General features: G+C 45.3%; 1 protein-coding gene across 3 annotated transcripts in view; it reads left to right on the top strand.

Annotated features, from left to right (window-relative positions):
* The window catches only part of casp7 (caspase 7, apoptosis-related cysteine peptidase), a 153,293-nt gene that overhangs the window by 116,634 nt on the left and 17,965 nt on the right, over positions 1–18,694 (top strand). For all 3 annotated transcript variants that reach the window (XM_070876626.1, XM_070876625.1, XM_070876627.1), the window contains 2 exons: positions 16,279–16,430; positions 18,310–18,438. In XM_070876626.1, coding sequence (XP_070732727.1) covers positions 16,279–16,430; positions 18,310–18,438 — 281 coding nt within the window. The remainder of the gene's footprint in view (positions 1–16,278; positions 16,431–18,309; positions 18,439–18,694) is intronic.

Below are 18,694 nucleotides of genomic sequence, written 5' to 3'. Positions count from 1 at the left end.
TCAAAAAGCAGCATAAGAAACTTGTGACAAAATTAATGGCACATTGAATTAAGGAGTGGACACAATGGATCGAGATGGTTGGAGAGCAGTAAGCAAAGAGTAGGGGGTAACAACTAAAGGATTATATAAAAAGAAAAAATAAACCAACCAATACTGTGGACATTTGAACCATTTAAAAAGCATACGGTTTCTTAAAAAGCAATAAATGTTATAATCAAGCAATAATATTTTCTTATACTTTAAAGGATTTGCATTATACACAATTGCAATGCACATATATACTAAACAACGGAAACAGCATGCTATAGACAGAGCTAAGCGATCCCACAACCAAAGAATCTGATCAAAGCTCTACAGTCCTGCCACATCCAGTCATGAATGGTGGTGGACCATTAAACAACTAACGGGAGGAGGAAGCTCCAGGGATATCCCCCATCCTAAATGATGGTGGAGCCCAGCAGGTGAGTGCAAAAGACAAGGCTGATGCATTTGCAACCATCTTCAGCCAGCAGTGCCGAGTGGATGATCCATCTTGGCCTCCTCCTGAGATCCTCACCATCACAGAAGCCAGTCTTTAGTAACGTTCCCCCTAATCTGCGTGGCCGTGTGGCCATGCAGCAATCGGGAGTTCCCACGCAAGCCACTCACCAGCTGTTCCGAGGGAAAAGATACCACGCAGCAAATTTAAAGGGACTGCACACCAAACATAAAAATTAGAGAGAACGTTAATCTTTAGCCAATTCGATTAACACCACGTGATATCAAGAAACGGCTAAACAGACTGGATACAGTAAAGGCTATGGGCCCCAACAACATCCTGGCTGTCGTGCCGAAGACCTGTGCTCCAGAACTATCCATATCTCTAGCCAAGCTGTTCCAGTACAGCTACAAGACTGGCATCTACCCGACAATGTGGAAAACTGTCCAGGTATGTCCTGTCAAAAAAAGGACAAATCCAATCCGGCCAATTAGCGCCCCACCGGTTTACTCTCAATTATCAGCAAAGTGATGGAAGGTGGCATCGACAGTGCTATCAAGCGGCACTTACTCACCAATAACCTGCTCACCGAGGCTCAGTTTGGGTTAAGCCAAGACTACTCTGCTCCAGACCTCATTACAGCCTTGGTCCAAACATGGACAAAAGAGCTAAATTCCAGAGATGAGGTGAGAGTAACTGCCTTTGACATCTAGACAGCATTTGACCTAATGTGGCATCAAGGAGCTCTAGTAAAACTGAAGTCAGTAGTATTCAGGGGGTAAAGTCTCCACTGGCTGGAGTCATACCGAGCACAAAGGAAGATGGTTGTGGTTATTGGAGGCCAATCATCTCAGCACCAGGACATTGCTGCTGGAGTTCCTCAGGGCAGTCTCCTAGGCCGAAGCATCTTCAGTTGCTTCATCAATGATCTTCCCTTCATCATAAGGTCAGAAGTGGGGATGTTCGTTGATGATTGCAGTGTTCAGTTCCATTCGCACCTCCTCCGATAATGAAGCAGTCCATGTCCATATGCAGCAAGACCTGGATGACACTCTGGCTTGGGCTGATAAGTGGCAAGTAACATTCGTACCACGCAAGTGCCAGGCAATGACTATCTCCAACAAGAGAGCATCTAACCACCACCCCTTGACATTCAATAGGATTACTGTTATGTCTCTAATAAAGCAATGTGACTGAATACTGTAGACGTGAATAAGTGTGACCTTGGTCTCTTTTATTCTAACTCCAGAGTGCTGGTACAGCATGGGAGGCCTGCTTCTATACAGTGCTCCCAAGAGATGCTGGGATCCCTTGGGACTCCAACAGATACGCCCTCTGGTGGCGGTAGAATGCTGGTTACACAACATCCCTCCCAAAGTCAATAGTATACTTATTTACAGGGTGAGACGATCTGGGGCTTTCCGCTCCCTAGTCGATCGTCGTGGTACAAACACGGGTGTGGGTGAGTTGGTTGGGCCTTTGCTGGGCTGCTGCGCAGCTGACGTTGCTGGGCTGCTGGGGATGATGAGTCCAGCTTCGTGGTCAACCGTGATGTCGGTTGCCACGTGTGTGTGTCGGAGGGTTGAAGTTGGTGGTGTCCTCTTCAGGTTGCTCGTGTCTGTCTGAACCGCAATTTGGTTTGGTCCAAATACTTTCTGCAAGTTAGTCCATTTGCGAGTTTGACCTGAAACGCCCGTCTTTGGCTATGACAATGCCAACAAACCATTTGGGACCATGTCCACAGTTGAGTATAATTACAAGGTCATTGACTTCAATATCTCCTGACAAATTTGCGCGATCATGGTTCATGCTTTGTTGATGCTGCCTGCCCTCGACAGGGTGGACTAGAGAGAGCCTTGTTTTGAGTGGCCTTTTCATGAGCAGTTCGGCAGGGGAAACTCCGGTGAGCAAGTTGGGTCTGTTACGGTAGCTGAGCAGGACTCTGGACAGGCGGGTCTGCAGGGAGCCTTCCGACACGCGTTTCAAGCTTTGCTTGATAGTTTGGACTGCCCGTTCTGCCTGACCGTTGGATATGGGCTTGAGCGGGGCAGATGTGACGTGCTTGATCCCATTGTGGGTCATGAATTCCTTGAATTCAGCGTTGGTGAAGCATGGCCCATTGTCGCTGACAAGGACATCAGGCAGGCCGTGCATGGCAAACATGGCTCGTAGGTTTTCGATGGTGGCAGTGGACGTGCTTACAGACATTATTACACACTCAATCCATTTTGAACAAGCATCCACAACAACCAAGAACATTTTGCCTAGAGACGGGCCAGCGAAGTCAACGTGGATCCTAGACCACGGTTTGGAGGGTCATGACCACAAACTTAGTGGTGCCTCCCTGGGTGCATTGCTCACTTGAGAGCAAGTGTTACATTGGCGCACGCAAGACTCCAAATCTGAGTCAATGCCGGGCCACCACACATGGGATCTGGCTATAGCTTTCATCATTACTATGCCTGGGTGGGTACTGTGTAGGTTGCGTATAAACGTTTCCCTGCCTTTCTTAGGCAAAACCACACGATTACCCCACAAAAGACAGTCCGCCTGAATGGACATTTCGTCTTTGTGCAGCTGGAATGGCTTGATCTCTTCATGCATCTCTGCTGGGACGCTGGACCAGCTCCCATGGAGGACACAGTTTTTTTTTTTACAAGGGACAGTAAAGGATCCTGGCTGGTCCAGGTCCTGATCTGGCGGGCCGTAACTGTTGACTTTTCGTTTTCAAATGCATCCATCACCAAGAGCAAGTCTGCAGGCTGTGCCATTTCCACCCCGGTGATGGGCAATGGTAGCCGACTGAGAGCATCAGCGCAGTTCTCTGTTCCTGGCCTGTTGCTAATTACATAGTTGTATGCAGACAGCGTGAGCGCCCATCTTTGGATGCGAGCAGAAGCATTGGTATTAAGACCTTTGTTTTCTGAGAATAGCGATATGAGCGGCTTATGGTCAGTTTCTAACTCGAAATTAAGCCCAAGCAGATACTGGTGCATTTTTTTCACCCTGTAAACACATGCCAGAGCTTCTTTTTCAATCATACTGTAGGCCCTTTCGGCCTTGGACAAATTCTTGGACGCATAAGTGACTGGTTGCAATGTTCACGATTCGTTTGCTTGTTGTAACACACACCCGACCCTGTACGAAGACTCATCGCAAGCAGGCACTAAACGTTTACATGGGTCATACAGAGTAAGTAGTTTGTTGAAACATAACAGATTTTTGGCTTTCTCAAAAGCAGTCTCTTGTGATTTCCTCTATACCCAGTCATCTCCCTTATGTAGCAACACGTGTAGAGGTTGTAGCAAGGTGCTTAACCCGGGTAGGAAATTACCAAAATAATTGAGTCCCAGGAACGACCGCAGCTCCGTCACGTTCTGTGGTCTCGGCGTGTTCGTGATGGCCTCCGTCTTGGCGCCGGCGGGTCCGATGCCGTCTGCCGCGGTTCTTATCCCTAAGAACTCGACCTCTGGTGCCAGGAAAACACACTTCTAGCATTTAAACCTGAGTCCCACACGATCTAGCCGACTTAGAACCTCTTCCAGGTTCTTCAAGTGTTCGATGGTTTCCTGACCTGTGATCAATATGTCGTCCTGGAAAACCACGGTGCGCGGAACTGACTTTAGCAGACTTTCCATGTTCCTTTGGAAAAATAGCCGCGACCGATCGAATCTCAAACGGGCATCTATTGTAGATGAACAGACCTTTGTGCGTGTTGATGCAGGTGAGGCCTTTTGAGGATAGCTCCTGCGTCATGTAGGCCGAGGTCAGGTCCAACTTGGTGAACGTCTTCCCTCCTACCAGCGTCACAAATAGGTCGTCTGCCTTGGATAGCGGGTACTGGTCCTGCAGCGAAAAATGGTTAATCGTTACTTTATAGTCCCCACAAATTCTGACTATGCCATCTCCCTTGAGAACCGGAACAATCGGCCTGGCCCACTCGTTGAACTCCACCGGCGCGATGATGCCCTCTCGTTGCAGCCTGTCCAGCTCGATCTCCTCTTTCTCTCGCATCATGTATGGCACCGCACATGCCTTGTGGTGGATGGGTCATGTACCGGGAATCAAGTGGATCTGCACCTTCGCCCCAAAGAAATTTCCGATGCCTGGCTCAAACAACGACAGAAACTTGCTCAGAACCTGGGCACATGAGGCTCGGCAATGGACGAAAGTGCTTGGATGTCGTCCCAGTTCCAGCAGATTTTTCCCAGCCAGCTTCTGCCGAACAGTGTGGGGCCATCTCCTGGTACAATCCATAGTGGTAGTTCCGTGTACTGCTCCATCTTAGGAAACTTTTACTGCTGCGCTGCCAATTACAGGGATCAGCTCTTTAGTGTAAGTTCTCAGCTTGGTATGAATGGGGCTCAGCTTTGGCCTGTGTGCCTTGTTGCACCACAGCCTGTTGAAGGCGCTTTTTGCTCATGATGGACTGACTCGCGCCCGTGTCCAATTCCATGGATACTGGAATTCCGTTCTGTTCAAATTTTAACATGATCGGTGGACATTTCGTGTTGCAGGTGTGTAACCCGTCCACTTCTGCCTCCTGGGTTTGAGTCTCTCGTTCAGTTTGATCCGCCATGGATCGGTCTTCCTCTGTAACGTGGTGGTTTGCAGCTCGCCTTTGCACGCATCGTGTTTGAAGCGGCATTGAAGGGCTCGATGATCACCTCCGCAGTGCCAACAAGGTGTTAATTGCCTCGCATTCACGCTCGATGGCGGACTCCGAGTCATCTGAGGTCATGCAGCTGCAGGCGTGTATGTTCTGTCATATGCATTCCTGCCTGAAAACGACGTTACTTCGTGTACAGTACTTGCCAAAGCATTTTTATGCTTCGAAATTTGTTTGGTGTTATCGCTGGTGGACATAAATGCCCTGGCTATCATTATGGCTTTGCTCGGGTTCGGTGTTTCAACAGTCAATAGTTTGCGAACGATAACCTCATGGCTAATGCCAAGCACAAATAAGTCTCTTAGCATTTGCTCCAGGAATCCATCGAATTCGCAATGTCCTGCATATGCCGCCTTACCCCGGCGACGTAGCTCGCCACTTCCTGGCCTTCAGACAGTTGACATGTGTAAAATCGATACCTTGCCATCAGAACGCTCTCCTTCAGATTTAGATGCTCCCGGACCAGCGTACACAGTTCTTCAAACGATTTGGTTGTTGGAGCAAGAAGATTCTTCATGAGGCCATAGGTTGTTGCCCCACAGACGGTGAGGAGGATCGCCCTTCGTTTGACAGTGTTCACACTCCCTTCCAGCTCATTGGCCATAAAGTATTGGTCGAGTCGCTCCACGAAGGCCTCCCAATCGTCCCCTTCTGAGAATTTCTCCAGGATATCAACAGTTCTCTGCATTTTCATGTGATGGTTCGTTATCTCGTCACCAGTTGTTATGTCTCTAATAAAGCAATGTGACTGAGTACTGTAGATGTAAGTGTGACCTTGGTCTCTTTATTCTAACTCCAGAGTGCTGGTACAGCATGGGAGGCCTGCTTATATACAGTGCTCCCAAGGGATGCTGGGATCCCTTGGGACTCCCAACAGATACACCCTCTGGTGGTGGTAGAATGCTGGTTACATAGGGTTGCATACATAACAATTACCATCGCTGAATCTCCCACCATCAACATCCTGGGAGTCACCATTGACCAGAAACTTAACTGGGCCAGCCACATTAAAAACTGTGGCCACAAAAGTAGGACAGAGGCTGGGTATTCTGCAGCGAGTGTCTCCCAAAGCCTTTCCACCATCTACAAGCACTAGATAGGAGTGTGATCGAATACTTGCCTGGATGAAAACAGCTCCAACAACACTCAAGAAGCTGAACACCATTAAGGACAAAGCAGCCCACTTGATTAGCACCACATCCACATTCAACATAAACATTCAATCCCTCCACCATCAGTGCACCTTGGCTGCAGTGTGTACCATCTACAAGATGCACTGCAGCAACTCATCAAGACCTCTTTGACAACACCTTCCAAACCCGGGACCTCTACCACCTGGAAGGACAAGGTCAGCAGGTGCATGGGAACACCACCACCTCCAAGTTCCCCTCCAAGTCATACACCATCCTGACTTGGAAATATATCGCCGTTCCTTCATCGTCGCTGGGTCAAAATTCTGAAACTCCCTTCCCAACAGCACTGTGGGAGTACCTTCACCACACGGACTGCAGCGGTTCAGGAAGGCAGCTCACCACAACCTTCTACAATTGGGGATGGGCAATAAATGATGGCCTTGCCAGCGATGCCCACATCCAATGAACGAATAAAAAAAAATACATATGGGCCTGAAATTACGGTGCTTTTGACAGCGTGTGCATAGCGTAAGCTGTTGGAAGCCTTCAGAATGGCCCGCAAGTTCTGGGTTATCGCATGCGCTGCACATGCACGAAAACTCGGAACTTGCAATCTGTCAAGTTTTGCTTGGACAGATCCGTTACAAAGTCACTTTCCCTGGCGCAGATTTGGGCTATTTGCCCAACTACTGCCCACGAAACCCTTATGGCAGGTAAAAACAGGCGTAAGGCCGCCTTTTGTCAGCATAAGGATTAAAATAAATGTTAAAATAAAACTTTTTAAATGATTTAAACATTCACACACATTTAAAATTTGTTTAGGTAAATTTTGGCCCATTTTAAAATGTTTACATTTATTTTTTGAAAAATGTAATTTATTTTAAATGCTTAATTAAAGGGTCTTTTAATTAATTTTGAACATATGCCCATTTACTTTTATTTAAGTGGTGTGAATTCTTATTTATTAGGTGATTTCTATTGTGCTTATGGGGATTCCATATGTAAATAGAATCCCCATCAGCATCCCCCTTTTTGATTGGTTGGCCTGGCCCACATGATGCCAAGGACGATTGCAAACCGCCTGTTCCTCTGGGCTCTGTGGGCCTTTACACAAGTCTACACCTGCAGGACCGCAAGAGTCCGAAGCCCAGAGACACCAGGTAATTCCGGAATTTTTTTTTTGGTTCAGTGGCATATCCTTCTGGTACACCTCCCATCGCAAATTCAGGGCCAGTATATATTGGCAATAGTTGAGTGCAATTTGTGCAGTATTATAAGTAGCAAAAAACCTTGCCACACTGTGGTGGAGCCAAAAATGGGGTAATGTTCTGTTCATTTGAGGTGGAAAATTCGGGTTCCCAGTTCTCCACAAGACTTTTCTGTTTGTCTTAAGTCTTTCCAAGTGAATTTTGTTACTGAACTAATTTTTACCTGGTTGTTGGACATGGGCCATTGATCCACCTCCATCTTTTATCTGCTAACCTTGGGTACTTACACTTCCTTTACAGCAATACTAAAGGAATAATATTTATTTATACTTTAATGGATTTACATTGCACACTAATGTAAGCACATACCATACAATATTATATTATGCATCCTTTCAAAAGATTGAACTGTTGATGATTATGATGTGCCCAGAAATAAATCTGAGTATTTAATAAACTGAGTATTTTCAGTGAGAAACTGCACAACTTTGGCCATGCAGTGACACACGGCATTATTTTCTGCTTTTGGCTGCTCCTGTGCAGTATCGGGACAAACCGGTTCTGAATGGGTTCCAAGGTTAACTTCAGGTAGTTCCTTGTTGAACCCATTTATCGTGGCCAGACTCTCAATCACTTGTTTTTATGCCAGCAGAATTTGAAATTGGCATGCTTGACAATAAGCAGGAAATTACATGCAGGAGAAAATTAATAAAAAATACCCAAGATAGTGTCAATCTGGAACTTGGGATATTCCGAATTAGTTTTCCCCTTTGTGCTTCTGAACTCTGTCTTAGAAAAATCCTTTTTATCCCCTTTTCTCTTTTCGGAATGCAGCACTAAGGCCTAGAAATTGGAGGGGCGCAAACGGAACGGAAAGGAAATGACTTTTCACCCAGGCGTGGCGCCACTCACAACTCCTGTTAAATTCCACAGGCGTTTAGCAGCAGCAGTAAACCATAATGCCCTACTCTGCTGCATCGGCGCTGACTACGTCATCACCGTGCGCAGCACCCCGTTATCGTCCGGAACAAGAATTGGGGAGCATCCCCTGAAGCTGAACCGGGCGATGCCAGCGACAGTTTCAGGGGACGTGAACTGGGCTGCAGGCTGCTTGCAGGGCGCTACTTAAAGGGGAGGTGGCAACCATTTTTTTTTAAAACATGTCGAATTTCTTCTGCGCCCTGTTGGCGCTTCAATCACGGGATCTGTGCCATGATCGTTCAGCCCGACATTCTACTTGAGTGCCGGGCTGTTGGTACCTCACCCCTGCTCCTTGGTGGTCCAAGGAGGCTTGTTTCATCCCTGCAGAGTTTGCAGCTTGGGCCCTTCCCTTTAATGAAGGGAAGAGCCCCTCCTATGCGGCAGCGCTATGCGGCCCAGTGCGTAGATCTGTGCCTTGCTCCCGATCCGTCCGCCACCTTACCGCCCCACAAAGGGAGTGGAGTGCATTATTTTGCGCTCCACTTCTTTTCAGAGGCGGTAACCCGAATGCTTTGAGCAGGGCGGGACTTCTGTGCAAGGTGCAAAATGTCCCGCCTCTCAGATGTTACCGCTCCCAAATGGGGCGTGACGGAATTTTACCCCCTAAATGTTTACACTGCTAGTTTGAATGTTCAATCTTGTCATGATTTTGGATCATGCACTTTTATGTCAAGGGGAAGTGCCCAAGATTTTTAATGCGGCTTGGGAATGTTAGGAGAGAACTTCACTGGGGAGATTAAAAAACTTAACTCTGGTGATGAAATCTGAAAGAGAGGTGGGAGATGCCATTCCCAACAGCAGCAGCGTGGCCCAGTGACTATTCAGATTATCCACAGATATACTAAGGCTACAATTGTCATTTGAAACATAGAAACATAGAAAATAGGTGCAGGAGTAGGCCATTCGGCCCTTCGAGTCTGCACCACCATTCAATAAGATCATGGCTGACCATTCACCTCAGTACCCCTTTCCTGCTTTCTCTCCATACCCCTTGATCCCTTTAGCAGTAAGGGCCACATCTAACTCCCGCTTGAATATATCCAATGAACTGGCATCAACAACTCTCCGTGGTAGGGAATTCCACAGGTTAACAACTCTCTGAGTGAAGAAGTTTCTCCTCATCGCAGTCCTAAATGGCTTACCCCTTATCCTTAGACTGTGCCCGTTGGTTCTGGACTTCCCCAACATCGGAAACATTCTTCCTGCACTTAACCTGTCCAGTCCCATCATAATTTTATATGTTTCTATGAGATCCCCTCTCATCCTTCTAAACTCCAGTGAATAAAGGCCTAGTCGATCCAGTCTCTCCTCATATGTCAGTCCAGCCATCCCGCGAATCAGTCTGGTGAAACTTTGCTGCACTCCCTCAATAGCAAGAATGTCCTTCCTCAGATTAGGAAACCAAATCTGCACACAATATCCCAGATGAGGCCTCACCAAGGCCCTGTACAACTGCAGTAAGACCTCCCTGCTCCTATACTCAAAACCCCTAGCTATGAAGGCCAACATACCATTTGCCTTCTTCACCACCTGCTGTACCTGCATGCCAACTTTCAATGACTGATGTACCATGACACCCAGGTCTCGTTGCACCTCCCCTTTTCCTAATCTGCCGCCATTCAGATAATATTCTGCCTTCGTGTTTTTGCCCCCAAAGTGGATAACCTCACATTTATCCACATTATACTGCATATCTGCCATGCATTTGTCCATTCACCTAACCTGCCCAAGTCACCCTGCAGCCTCTTAGCGTCCTCCTCACAGCTCACACCGCCACCCAGTTTAGTATCATCTGCAAATTTGGAGATATTACACTCAATTCCTTCATCTAAATCATTAATGTATATAATAAAGAGCTGGGGTCCCAGCACTGAGCCCTGCGGCACCCCATTCGTCACTGCCTGCCATTCTGAAAAGGACCTGTTTATCCCGATTCTCTGCTTCCTGTCTGCCAACCAGTTCTCTATCCACGTCAGTACATTACCCCAATACCATGTGTTTTAATTTTGCACACCAATCTCTTGTGTGGAACCTTGTCAAAAGCCTTTTGAAAGTTACCAAATACACCACATCCACTGGTTCTCCCTTGTCTCTCTACTAGTTACATCCTCAAAAAATTCCAGAAGATTTATCAAGCATGATTTCCCTTTCATAAATCCATGTTGACTTGGACCGATCCTGTCACTGCTTTCCAAATGCGTTATTTCATTTTTAATAATTGATTCCAACATTTTCCCCACTACTGATGTCAGGCTAACTGGTCTATAATTACCCGTTTTCTCTCTCCCACCTTTTTTAAAAAGTGGTGTTACATTAGCTACCCTCCAGCCCATAGGAACTGATCCAGAGTCGATAGACTGTTGAAAAATGATCACCAATGCATCCACTATTTCTAGGGCCGCTTCCTTAAGTACTCTGGGATGCAGACTATCAGGCCCCGGGCATTTATTGGCCTTCAATCCCATCAATTTCCCTAAAACAATTTCCCGCCTACTAAGGACATCCTTCAGTTCCTCCTTCTCACTAGACCCTCAGTCCCCTAGAACTTCCGGAAGGTTATTTGTGTCTTCCTTCGTGAAGACAGAACCAAAGTATTGAAGATGGAGCAGACGCTGTCCATGAGAGAACCCTCCAAACAAAAGTCTTTGATATGATGAGTAAGAAAATTATGAAATTACTTCTAAAGAATTTTTTGGCAGCTTGCAGATCTGAAAACTTAGTAAGGTGATTATTTTTAATTCATATCGTAGAGCTGTCTGACCTTCAAAGCAGTACTATTCCTCCCCTGCATTGGTGCTACCCAAAACCAAACAGAAATGTAGCAATTTTTAAAAATTGCTGAGTTGTGGTGTAAGTTCTCAACAGTATACGTAATAATAATGCACACTTTGACCCTATTTCTCAGTCCTACTTTTAAAAGTTTCCATACAGCATTGTGTAAAACATCAACACAAGCAAAGAGTTTCTCAAACGTTTGGGACCAATTTCAGGTCTGTACAAAGAGTTGCTGTGCAGGTCCTTGCACGAACACATGCTGCATTTGACCGAGTGTGGCATCAAGGAGCCCTAGTAAAATTAAGTCAATGGGAATCAGGGGAAAATTCTCTACTGGCTGAAGTCATACCTAGCACAAAGGAAGATCATTGTGGTTGTCGGAGGCCAGTCATCTCGGCCCCAGAACATCCCTGCAGGAGTTCCTCAGGGCAGTATCTTAGACCCAAGCATCTTCAGTTGCTTCATCAATGAATTTCCCTCCATCGTGGTGCAGGCTCAAAGGGCCGAATGGCCTACTCCTGCACCTATTTTCTATGTTTCATAAGGTCAGAAGTGGGGATGCTCGCTGATGATTGCACAGTGTTCAGTTCCATTCGCAACTTCCATGCCCACCTGCAGAAGGACCTTATCGATATTCAGGCTTGGGCTACTAAGTGGCAAGTAACATTTGCACCACATAAGTGCCAGGCAATGACTATCTCCAACAAGAGAGAGTCTAACCACCACCCCTTGATATTCAATGGCATTGCCATGATCTAATCCCCCACCGTCAACATCCTGGGGGTCACTATTGACCAGAAACTTAACTGGACTAGCCACATAAATACTGTGGCTACAAGAGCAGGTCAGAGACTGGGTATTCTACAGTGAGTGTCTCATGTCCTGACCGCATCAACCCACTCCTTCAAAGTCTTTCCACCATCTACAAGGCACAAGTCAGGAGTGTGTTGGAATACTCTCCACTTGCCTGGATAAGTGCAGCTCCAACAGTACTCAAGAAACTCGACACCATTCAGAACAAAGCAGCTCGCTTGATTGGCACCCCGTCTACCACCTTAAACATTCACTCCCTCCACCACCAGCGCACCGTGGCTGCAGTGTGTACCGTCTACAAGATGCACTGCAGCAACTCGAACTCGCCAAGGCTTCTTAGGCAGCATCTCCCAAACCCGTGACCTCTAGCACCTAGAAGGACAAGTGCAGCAGGCCCATGGGAACACAACCACCTCCACGTTTCCCTCCAAGTCACACATCATCCTGACTTGGAAATATATTTCTGTTCCTTCATAGTCGCTGGGTCAAAAATCCTGAAACTCCCTCTGTAGGAGTACCTTCACCACATGGACTGCAGCAGTTCAAGAAGGCGGCTCACCAGCACCTTCTCAAGACAGTTAGGGATGGGCAATAAATGCTGGCCTTGCCAGCAATGCCCACATCCTTTAAATGTATTTTTTTTTTTAAACTCTGAACTTAAAAAATTTGGATTGGTGATGTGCCTAAACATTCAGATGGGGGAATATTTGATTGAAAAAAGTTGTTTTTTCTTCAGGTATCTAGCAAATGTGGCGAATTATTAATATCCAAGCAAAGTCTACCAATATGTCGTTTGTTTCTGGTATTTGGACTAGGTGTGACTTTAGACAAATACTGCAATGCACACTAACTTATATTCAAGTGGCAGTGATCAAGATTGTGATGATGAGCATTTGTTGATTTATGAAAATTAATATTAAACAAGATTGTTAGCTAGAAATTCTACACAAAATCACCCGGAAAGTGTTTTGGCATTAAATATAAATGTACTATTTGTAATTTATACCGCATTTAGACCTAGAACAGTATTGATATGCGCTCCTTATCTTCAATGCTGCTTGCGTAGATGCAATTGTGTTCCAGAATGACAATTCTATCCACCTACAACTGTGTAATATTACTGGTGACAATAGGCCTGGAGTTCTGAGGGGCTCACTTTGCTCTTAGAAGTGCAGCAGTCTGCCTCGGCCCTGACCGCATCCCAAATCCCAGGGTTGGGGTCACTTGCATGGAGGGAGCAGGTGCCCACACCACTTTCAGTATTCCCTGGCCATCTACCTTCCAGGGTGCCAATTAATTTTCAATGGCATCTCGCCGTTCCGTCTGGGGAGCAACCAATTCCAGATGAAGAAACGTGGAAACTTTAATTTTAAAAAAATCATCCTCAATTTTATAGTTGTCGTTGGGAATCTGGCATTTTGGGCCCTACCTTTTTCAGAACCTTATCCTGCTACACGATACAGGCATAGTATCAGGCAGTCCCTCGTATCGAGGATGACCCGCTTCCACACCAAAAAGGGATGAGGTCACAGGTGTTTCAATGAGGGACCTGACATTCTAGGTCTCGAACTACATACTGAAGGGTGGAAGATGCCTGTGCATGGATTTTTTTAACGTGGGGTGGCCGTTGCACACCAGTCACTACACGGGCTTGACAGAGCTAGGTCTTGATTCAGTGGCAAGGGTTAACCAAGATGACTGGAGACCAAGCTCTGCTGCACGGGCCTAGTGCGCACGCATGCTCCTACTATCCATAGATCGCAGTGTGGGCTGGCCCGTGCTGCTCCTGGGCCCCTTTGTGGTGAATTCATTCTGCCAGTCCTGCCCCCTCTTCTGTCATCACCATAAAGCAGTGGAATTTCACAAGCTAAGAAAAGGGAGGAGAACTACTGGAACTAGATACCGTTCCTAATTCTGACTCGCCTGCCAGGTGTATGTTGCCACACTCCCCTCCCAGTCTCAGAAATTTCGCAACCCGTAAGTCTTGCGAGCATTTCCCGCCTTGCCTACTTTGTGTTGTATTTTTTTTCAAAGGCTAAAGGAACAATGGCAGTCGATGATGCAGGTGATGGAATGTCTACACCCTTTTGAACAACGTTGGCAAAAGCATTTAAAAATAAAAGTAGTTATTTGATGTCAGAGTCTGATTGTTGGTATCCTCTGAGTGATCTTACCAGAAATACATTTTTTTTTAAATGAGAGGAGTAAAGTTAAGGGGTTGTGACCTGCAGCCTGAAGAGCAATTGAACTCTGAGCTCACCTAGTGTTTACTTACTAGCAGTTACACTTTATGTCCTTGATGGCAGTAAGCTACACCTTGGCAACAAAATAATTCAGTCTGCATCATATGGTATAACAGCGTCTTTCTAAAACAGTTTATTATTCAACTCACTGCGAACAATGCCAGAAATCCTCCCACCGTGGTTATGCCCCCTGACCTCAGCTGAATTTCCAGCCATTAACATACTGCAGATGGGTTCACTAGCCAAAATCGGGGTGGAAAATAATCCCAGCAGGCTTCCTCGACTTGATGGTAAAATTAGAATTTTTAAAAATCGTTTTTCTTTCTTCCGAGACCTGTGCGTGTTAATGCTTTGAGAGGCATCGCACCGGCCCTTGCTGCCAGCACCAGTTCTGTTTTATTGTCCCCCTCCACCAACCTCTAAACACTAGACTCTTGGGCCTAGTGATTGAGCATTGTAACCCACGTTCTTGCCTGTGGAAAAAGTGGAAAAAAAGTCAGAGGACTTGGTTCCCTCAACTAGATCCATCAAGAAATAGGGTGAAGGGGGCACGGGTTTTCTGAGTTAATCACAAGTTGTTGATGATGTGGTAAAGATTTTTTTTAAAACCAAGTATTTTAAAAAGATAGAAATCAAGCCAGTTATTTCCTATTGGTTTCTGCTGACCTTGATAACCTGGTCTTTCACTGAAGAAAATTTACAAGCAACTGCCAATTTAGAGGCAAACGTTCCCGAGCGGCAGAAATTGTCCTCGGGATATGCCTATTTAGAGCACTTCCCAACTGGGAGAGTTACATAGAAAAATAGAAAATAGGTGCAGGAGCAGGCCATTCGGTCCTTCGAGCCTGCACCGCCATTCAATATGATCATGGCTGATCACTCAACCTCAGTACCCCACCCCAGCCTTCTCTCCATACCCCCTGATCCCTTTAGCTGTAAGGGCCACATCTAACTCCCTTTTGAATATGTCCAACGAACTGGACTCAACAACTTTCTGTGGCAGAGAATTCCACAGGTTCACAACTCTCTCGGTGAAAAAGTTTCTCCTCATCTCGGTCCTCTATGGCTTACCCTTTATCCTTAGACTGTGTCCCCTGGTTCTGGATTTCGCCAAAATCAGGAACATTCTTCCTGCATCTAACTTGTGCAGTCCTGTCAGAATTTTATACGTTTCTGAGCTCCCCTCTCATTCTTCTAAATTCCAGTGAGTATAAGCCTAGCCGATCCAATCTTTCCCCATATGTCAGTCCTGACATCCCGGGAATCAGGCTGGTGAACCTTCGCTGCACTCCCTCAATAGCAAGCACATCCTTCCTCAGATTAGGAGACCAAAACTGCAGACAATACTCAAGGTGTTGTTTCACCAAGACCCTGTACAACTGCAGCAAGACCTCCCTGCTCCTATACTCAAATCCCCTCGCAATGAAGGCCAGCATGCCATTTGCTTTCTTCACCGCCTGCTGTACCTACCTTCAATGACTGATGTACCATGACACCCAGGTCTCGTTGCACCTCCCCTTTTACTAATCTCTCACCGTTCAGATAATCTGCCTTTCTGTTTTTGCCCCCAAAGTGGATAAACTCACATTTATCCACATTATACTGCATCTGCCATGCATTTGCCCACTCACCTAACCTGTCCAAGTCACCCTGCAGCCTCTTAGCATCCTCCTCGCAGCTCGCACTGCCACCCAGCTTAGTGTCATCTGCAAACTTGGAGATCTTACACTCAATTCCTTCGTCTACATCATTGATGTATATTGTAAATATCGTTGAACTTGAAAGGAATGGTCCAGGTTAAACACAACTCCACCGTAGCAACTAAACATCGCAATCTGGTTTCAGACCCCATGCTACTCTCGCTCAATGCCACAAGAGGTCAGTTAGTTTTAAAAAATTAGCTGCAAGAACAACATTATTGAGTCCTATCACAGTAAATGACAAGTATGACAATTTGTTTTTTCTATTTTCCCTATAGCAAGAAAAAAACAAAAGATGAAGAAGGAAAGGATGCTGAGATATCTGATTGTCACACGCGGGTTGTTACACCCACATTCCTGTATAATATGAACTTCAAAAGACTAGGAAAATGCATTATTATCAATAATAAGAATTTTGATGACAAAACAGGTACTGTATCATTTCCATGATTATCCTCAATCGGTTTGGTATATGCTGTAACACACTTGTTAAACTGCATAGACTGATTCTAACCATGGATAACAACTCTCTCTCACTCAGATGATCTGCTTTTGTTATGTTGATTGAGGAATAGATATTGGCCAGGATACCGAGGATATCTCCCCTGCTCTTCTTTGAAATAGTGCCATGGGATCTTTTGCGTCCGCCTAAGAGAGAAGATGGGGCCTCGATTTAACATCTCATCTGAAAGACGAGTCCACTGACAGCCTAGATTTTGTGCTCAAGTCTCTGGAGTGGGACTTGAACCCACAACCTTCTGACTCAGAGGTGAGGGTGCTGCCCACTGAGCCAAAGGGTTATGAAAATATGGAATGCACTGTCCCAGAAGGCCATTGATTCAAAATTAATTAATGTATTTTAAAAAGGAGCTTAATATTTGGAGTGCAAGGGTATTAAGGGATATGGAGAAAGGGCAGCGAATCAGGATGAAAAGTAATGGCCCCGAAATTCCATGATGGTTACAGAGGGCGAAGGGAAGAATTTCAAGGTCATTACATTTAGATTATGACACAAACCTTGCCTTGTAGACCAATAAGCCGTTAAGGTAAAGTAAGTCAAATATCCCATTCCTATTGACCAAGATTGGTTGAGTGACCTGCTGCCATGGCAATGGTTTGTGAGTTTGGGTCTTCTAGCTGCTGTACCAAAACAACAGGTAGAAGGTCTCCAGCGAATCCCTGGCCAAAAAACCCTGGAAGTAAAGAAAGGACCTTGCCTGCAGGCCTGTTCAGATCCTCCAATTAAAAAGGATTTTGCGTACAAAGCCTTTTTCTGGATGCCCCACCAGGAGAAATGACAGGAAAATGAACTAAGAGGCAATGATGGCACTCTGTCTTCCTGTGGAGCATCGCACTGGACATTCTGAGCCGACCTGGAGACAACAGAGACTTGACATCACTGGTCTCAGTCATTGGCGGCTGGAAAAGATTCCCCATTTGCTAATGAAAGGAAAATCCATTGCATCGTTTCTAGAGTAGCAGTAGAAGAGAGTCATGATTTGGTATCGGCAGATTCATACTTGCCTAAATAACTGATGCAAACTGTACATCAGGCTCTCTTCAGTCATGCTTTTAAAACTATGGAACAGCTTTTATTATGATGCGAAAGGTTATTGCACAATTCTGCAAATAACTGAGTGCATATACAAACCAACATCTGTGTGTGCTGGAATCCTGGATTGAGCCCCAAGTTTTCTACCTATCTATTGATAGCAACTTCAAGGGCCTTAAAATGCACACATCCCCCAAGGTACCACAGTAATGAAAACTGCTTTTATTCTACCCTGGAATAGCAACAAGACCCCAAAAATACACAATTTATGAACTAAAAAGTGGTTGAATGACCAAAACAAAATGTAATATTTGTGTTCAAAAAATGTACAATAAAAACTTAAACAGGTTATCTCAATTCCTTGACCTGCATTGCTCCCAGCATAAGCACAGTCATGCCAAGAGACATGGGTGCATCAATTCACCCCCACAGGCACCATGAATCAAACCTTCCAATAGCTTCATGTGTATGCTTTTGAGAGTTCAATTAAAATAAACATTTTAAATGAGCGTAACCCTTGACTCCAACCTGGCCACACGGAGGCAAGGCACTGTCTCCCCAGAAATATAGCTGATTCCTTATATTTGTTTTCTGAAGTCATGCCCCTTTTCCCAGACTATACTTCTTTAAAGGCACAGGTTAGTAAAACCATACACATATTGACAACAACTTTTACGTACAATAGTGATCTATTTTGCTGACTGAAGTAACTCTGAAAAGGGACTAACTGTTCTGGCCATATATTTGTTTTTTCCAGAAATGAATGTGCGTAATGGCACTGACATTGATGCTGGCAATCTGTTCAGGTGTTTTAACTCTTTGGGTTTCAACGTTGTTGTTTTAAATGATCAGACTTGTTCTCAGATGGAGAAGATACTGCAAGATGGTGAGTAAATGTTCAAATCAAATGGTCTAGTTTAATTAAACTGTAATCGCTAGTCCCATGTTTGTCTTATTTCAAAAAAAGATAATGTTCTTTAACTACTGTTAGATATTAAGCATGTAATTTCCAAAACATTACATTGATAATTCCAATCTATTTAAGAACATTAAAAAACGTCCTTGCCAAGATTTCATTCCCTGGCTGTGTTTTCTTAGAAATCACTAGCCTTCAATCAAAATTAACTGTGTAGATTTAGATC

Source organism: Pristiophorus japonicus, chromosome 3 (genome assembly GCF_044704955.1).
Source record: "Pristiophorus japonicus isolate sPriJap1 chromosome 3, sPriJap1.hap1, whole genome shotgun sequence".
In the NCBI taxonomy this organism is placed as follows: Eukaryota; Metazoa; Chordata; class Chondrichthyes; family Pristiophoridae; genus Pristiophorus; species Pristiophorus japonicus.
This window is presented reverse-complemented; position numbering and strand designations above follow the sequence as displayed.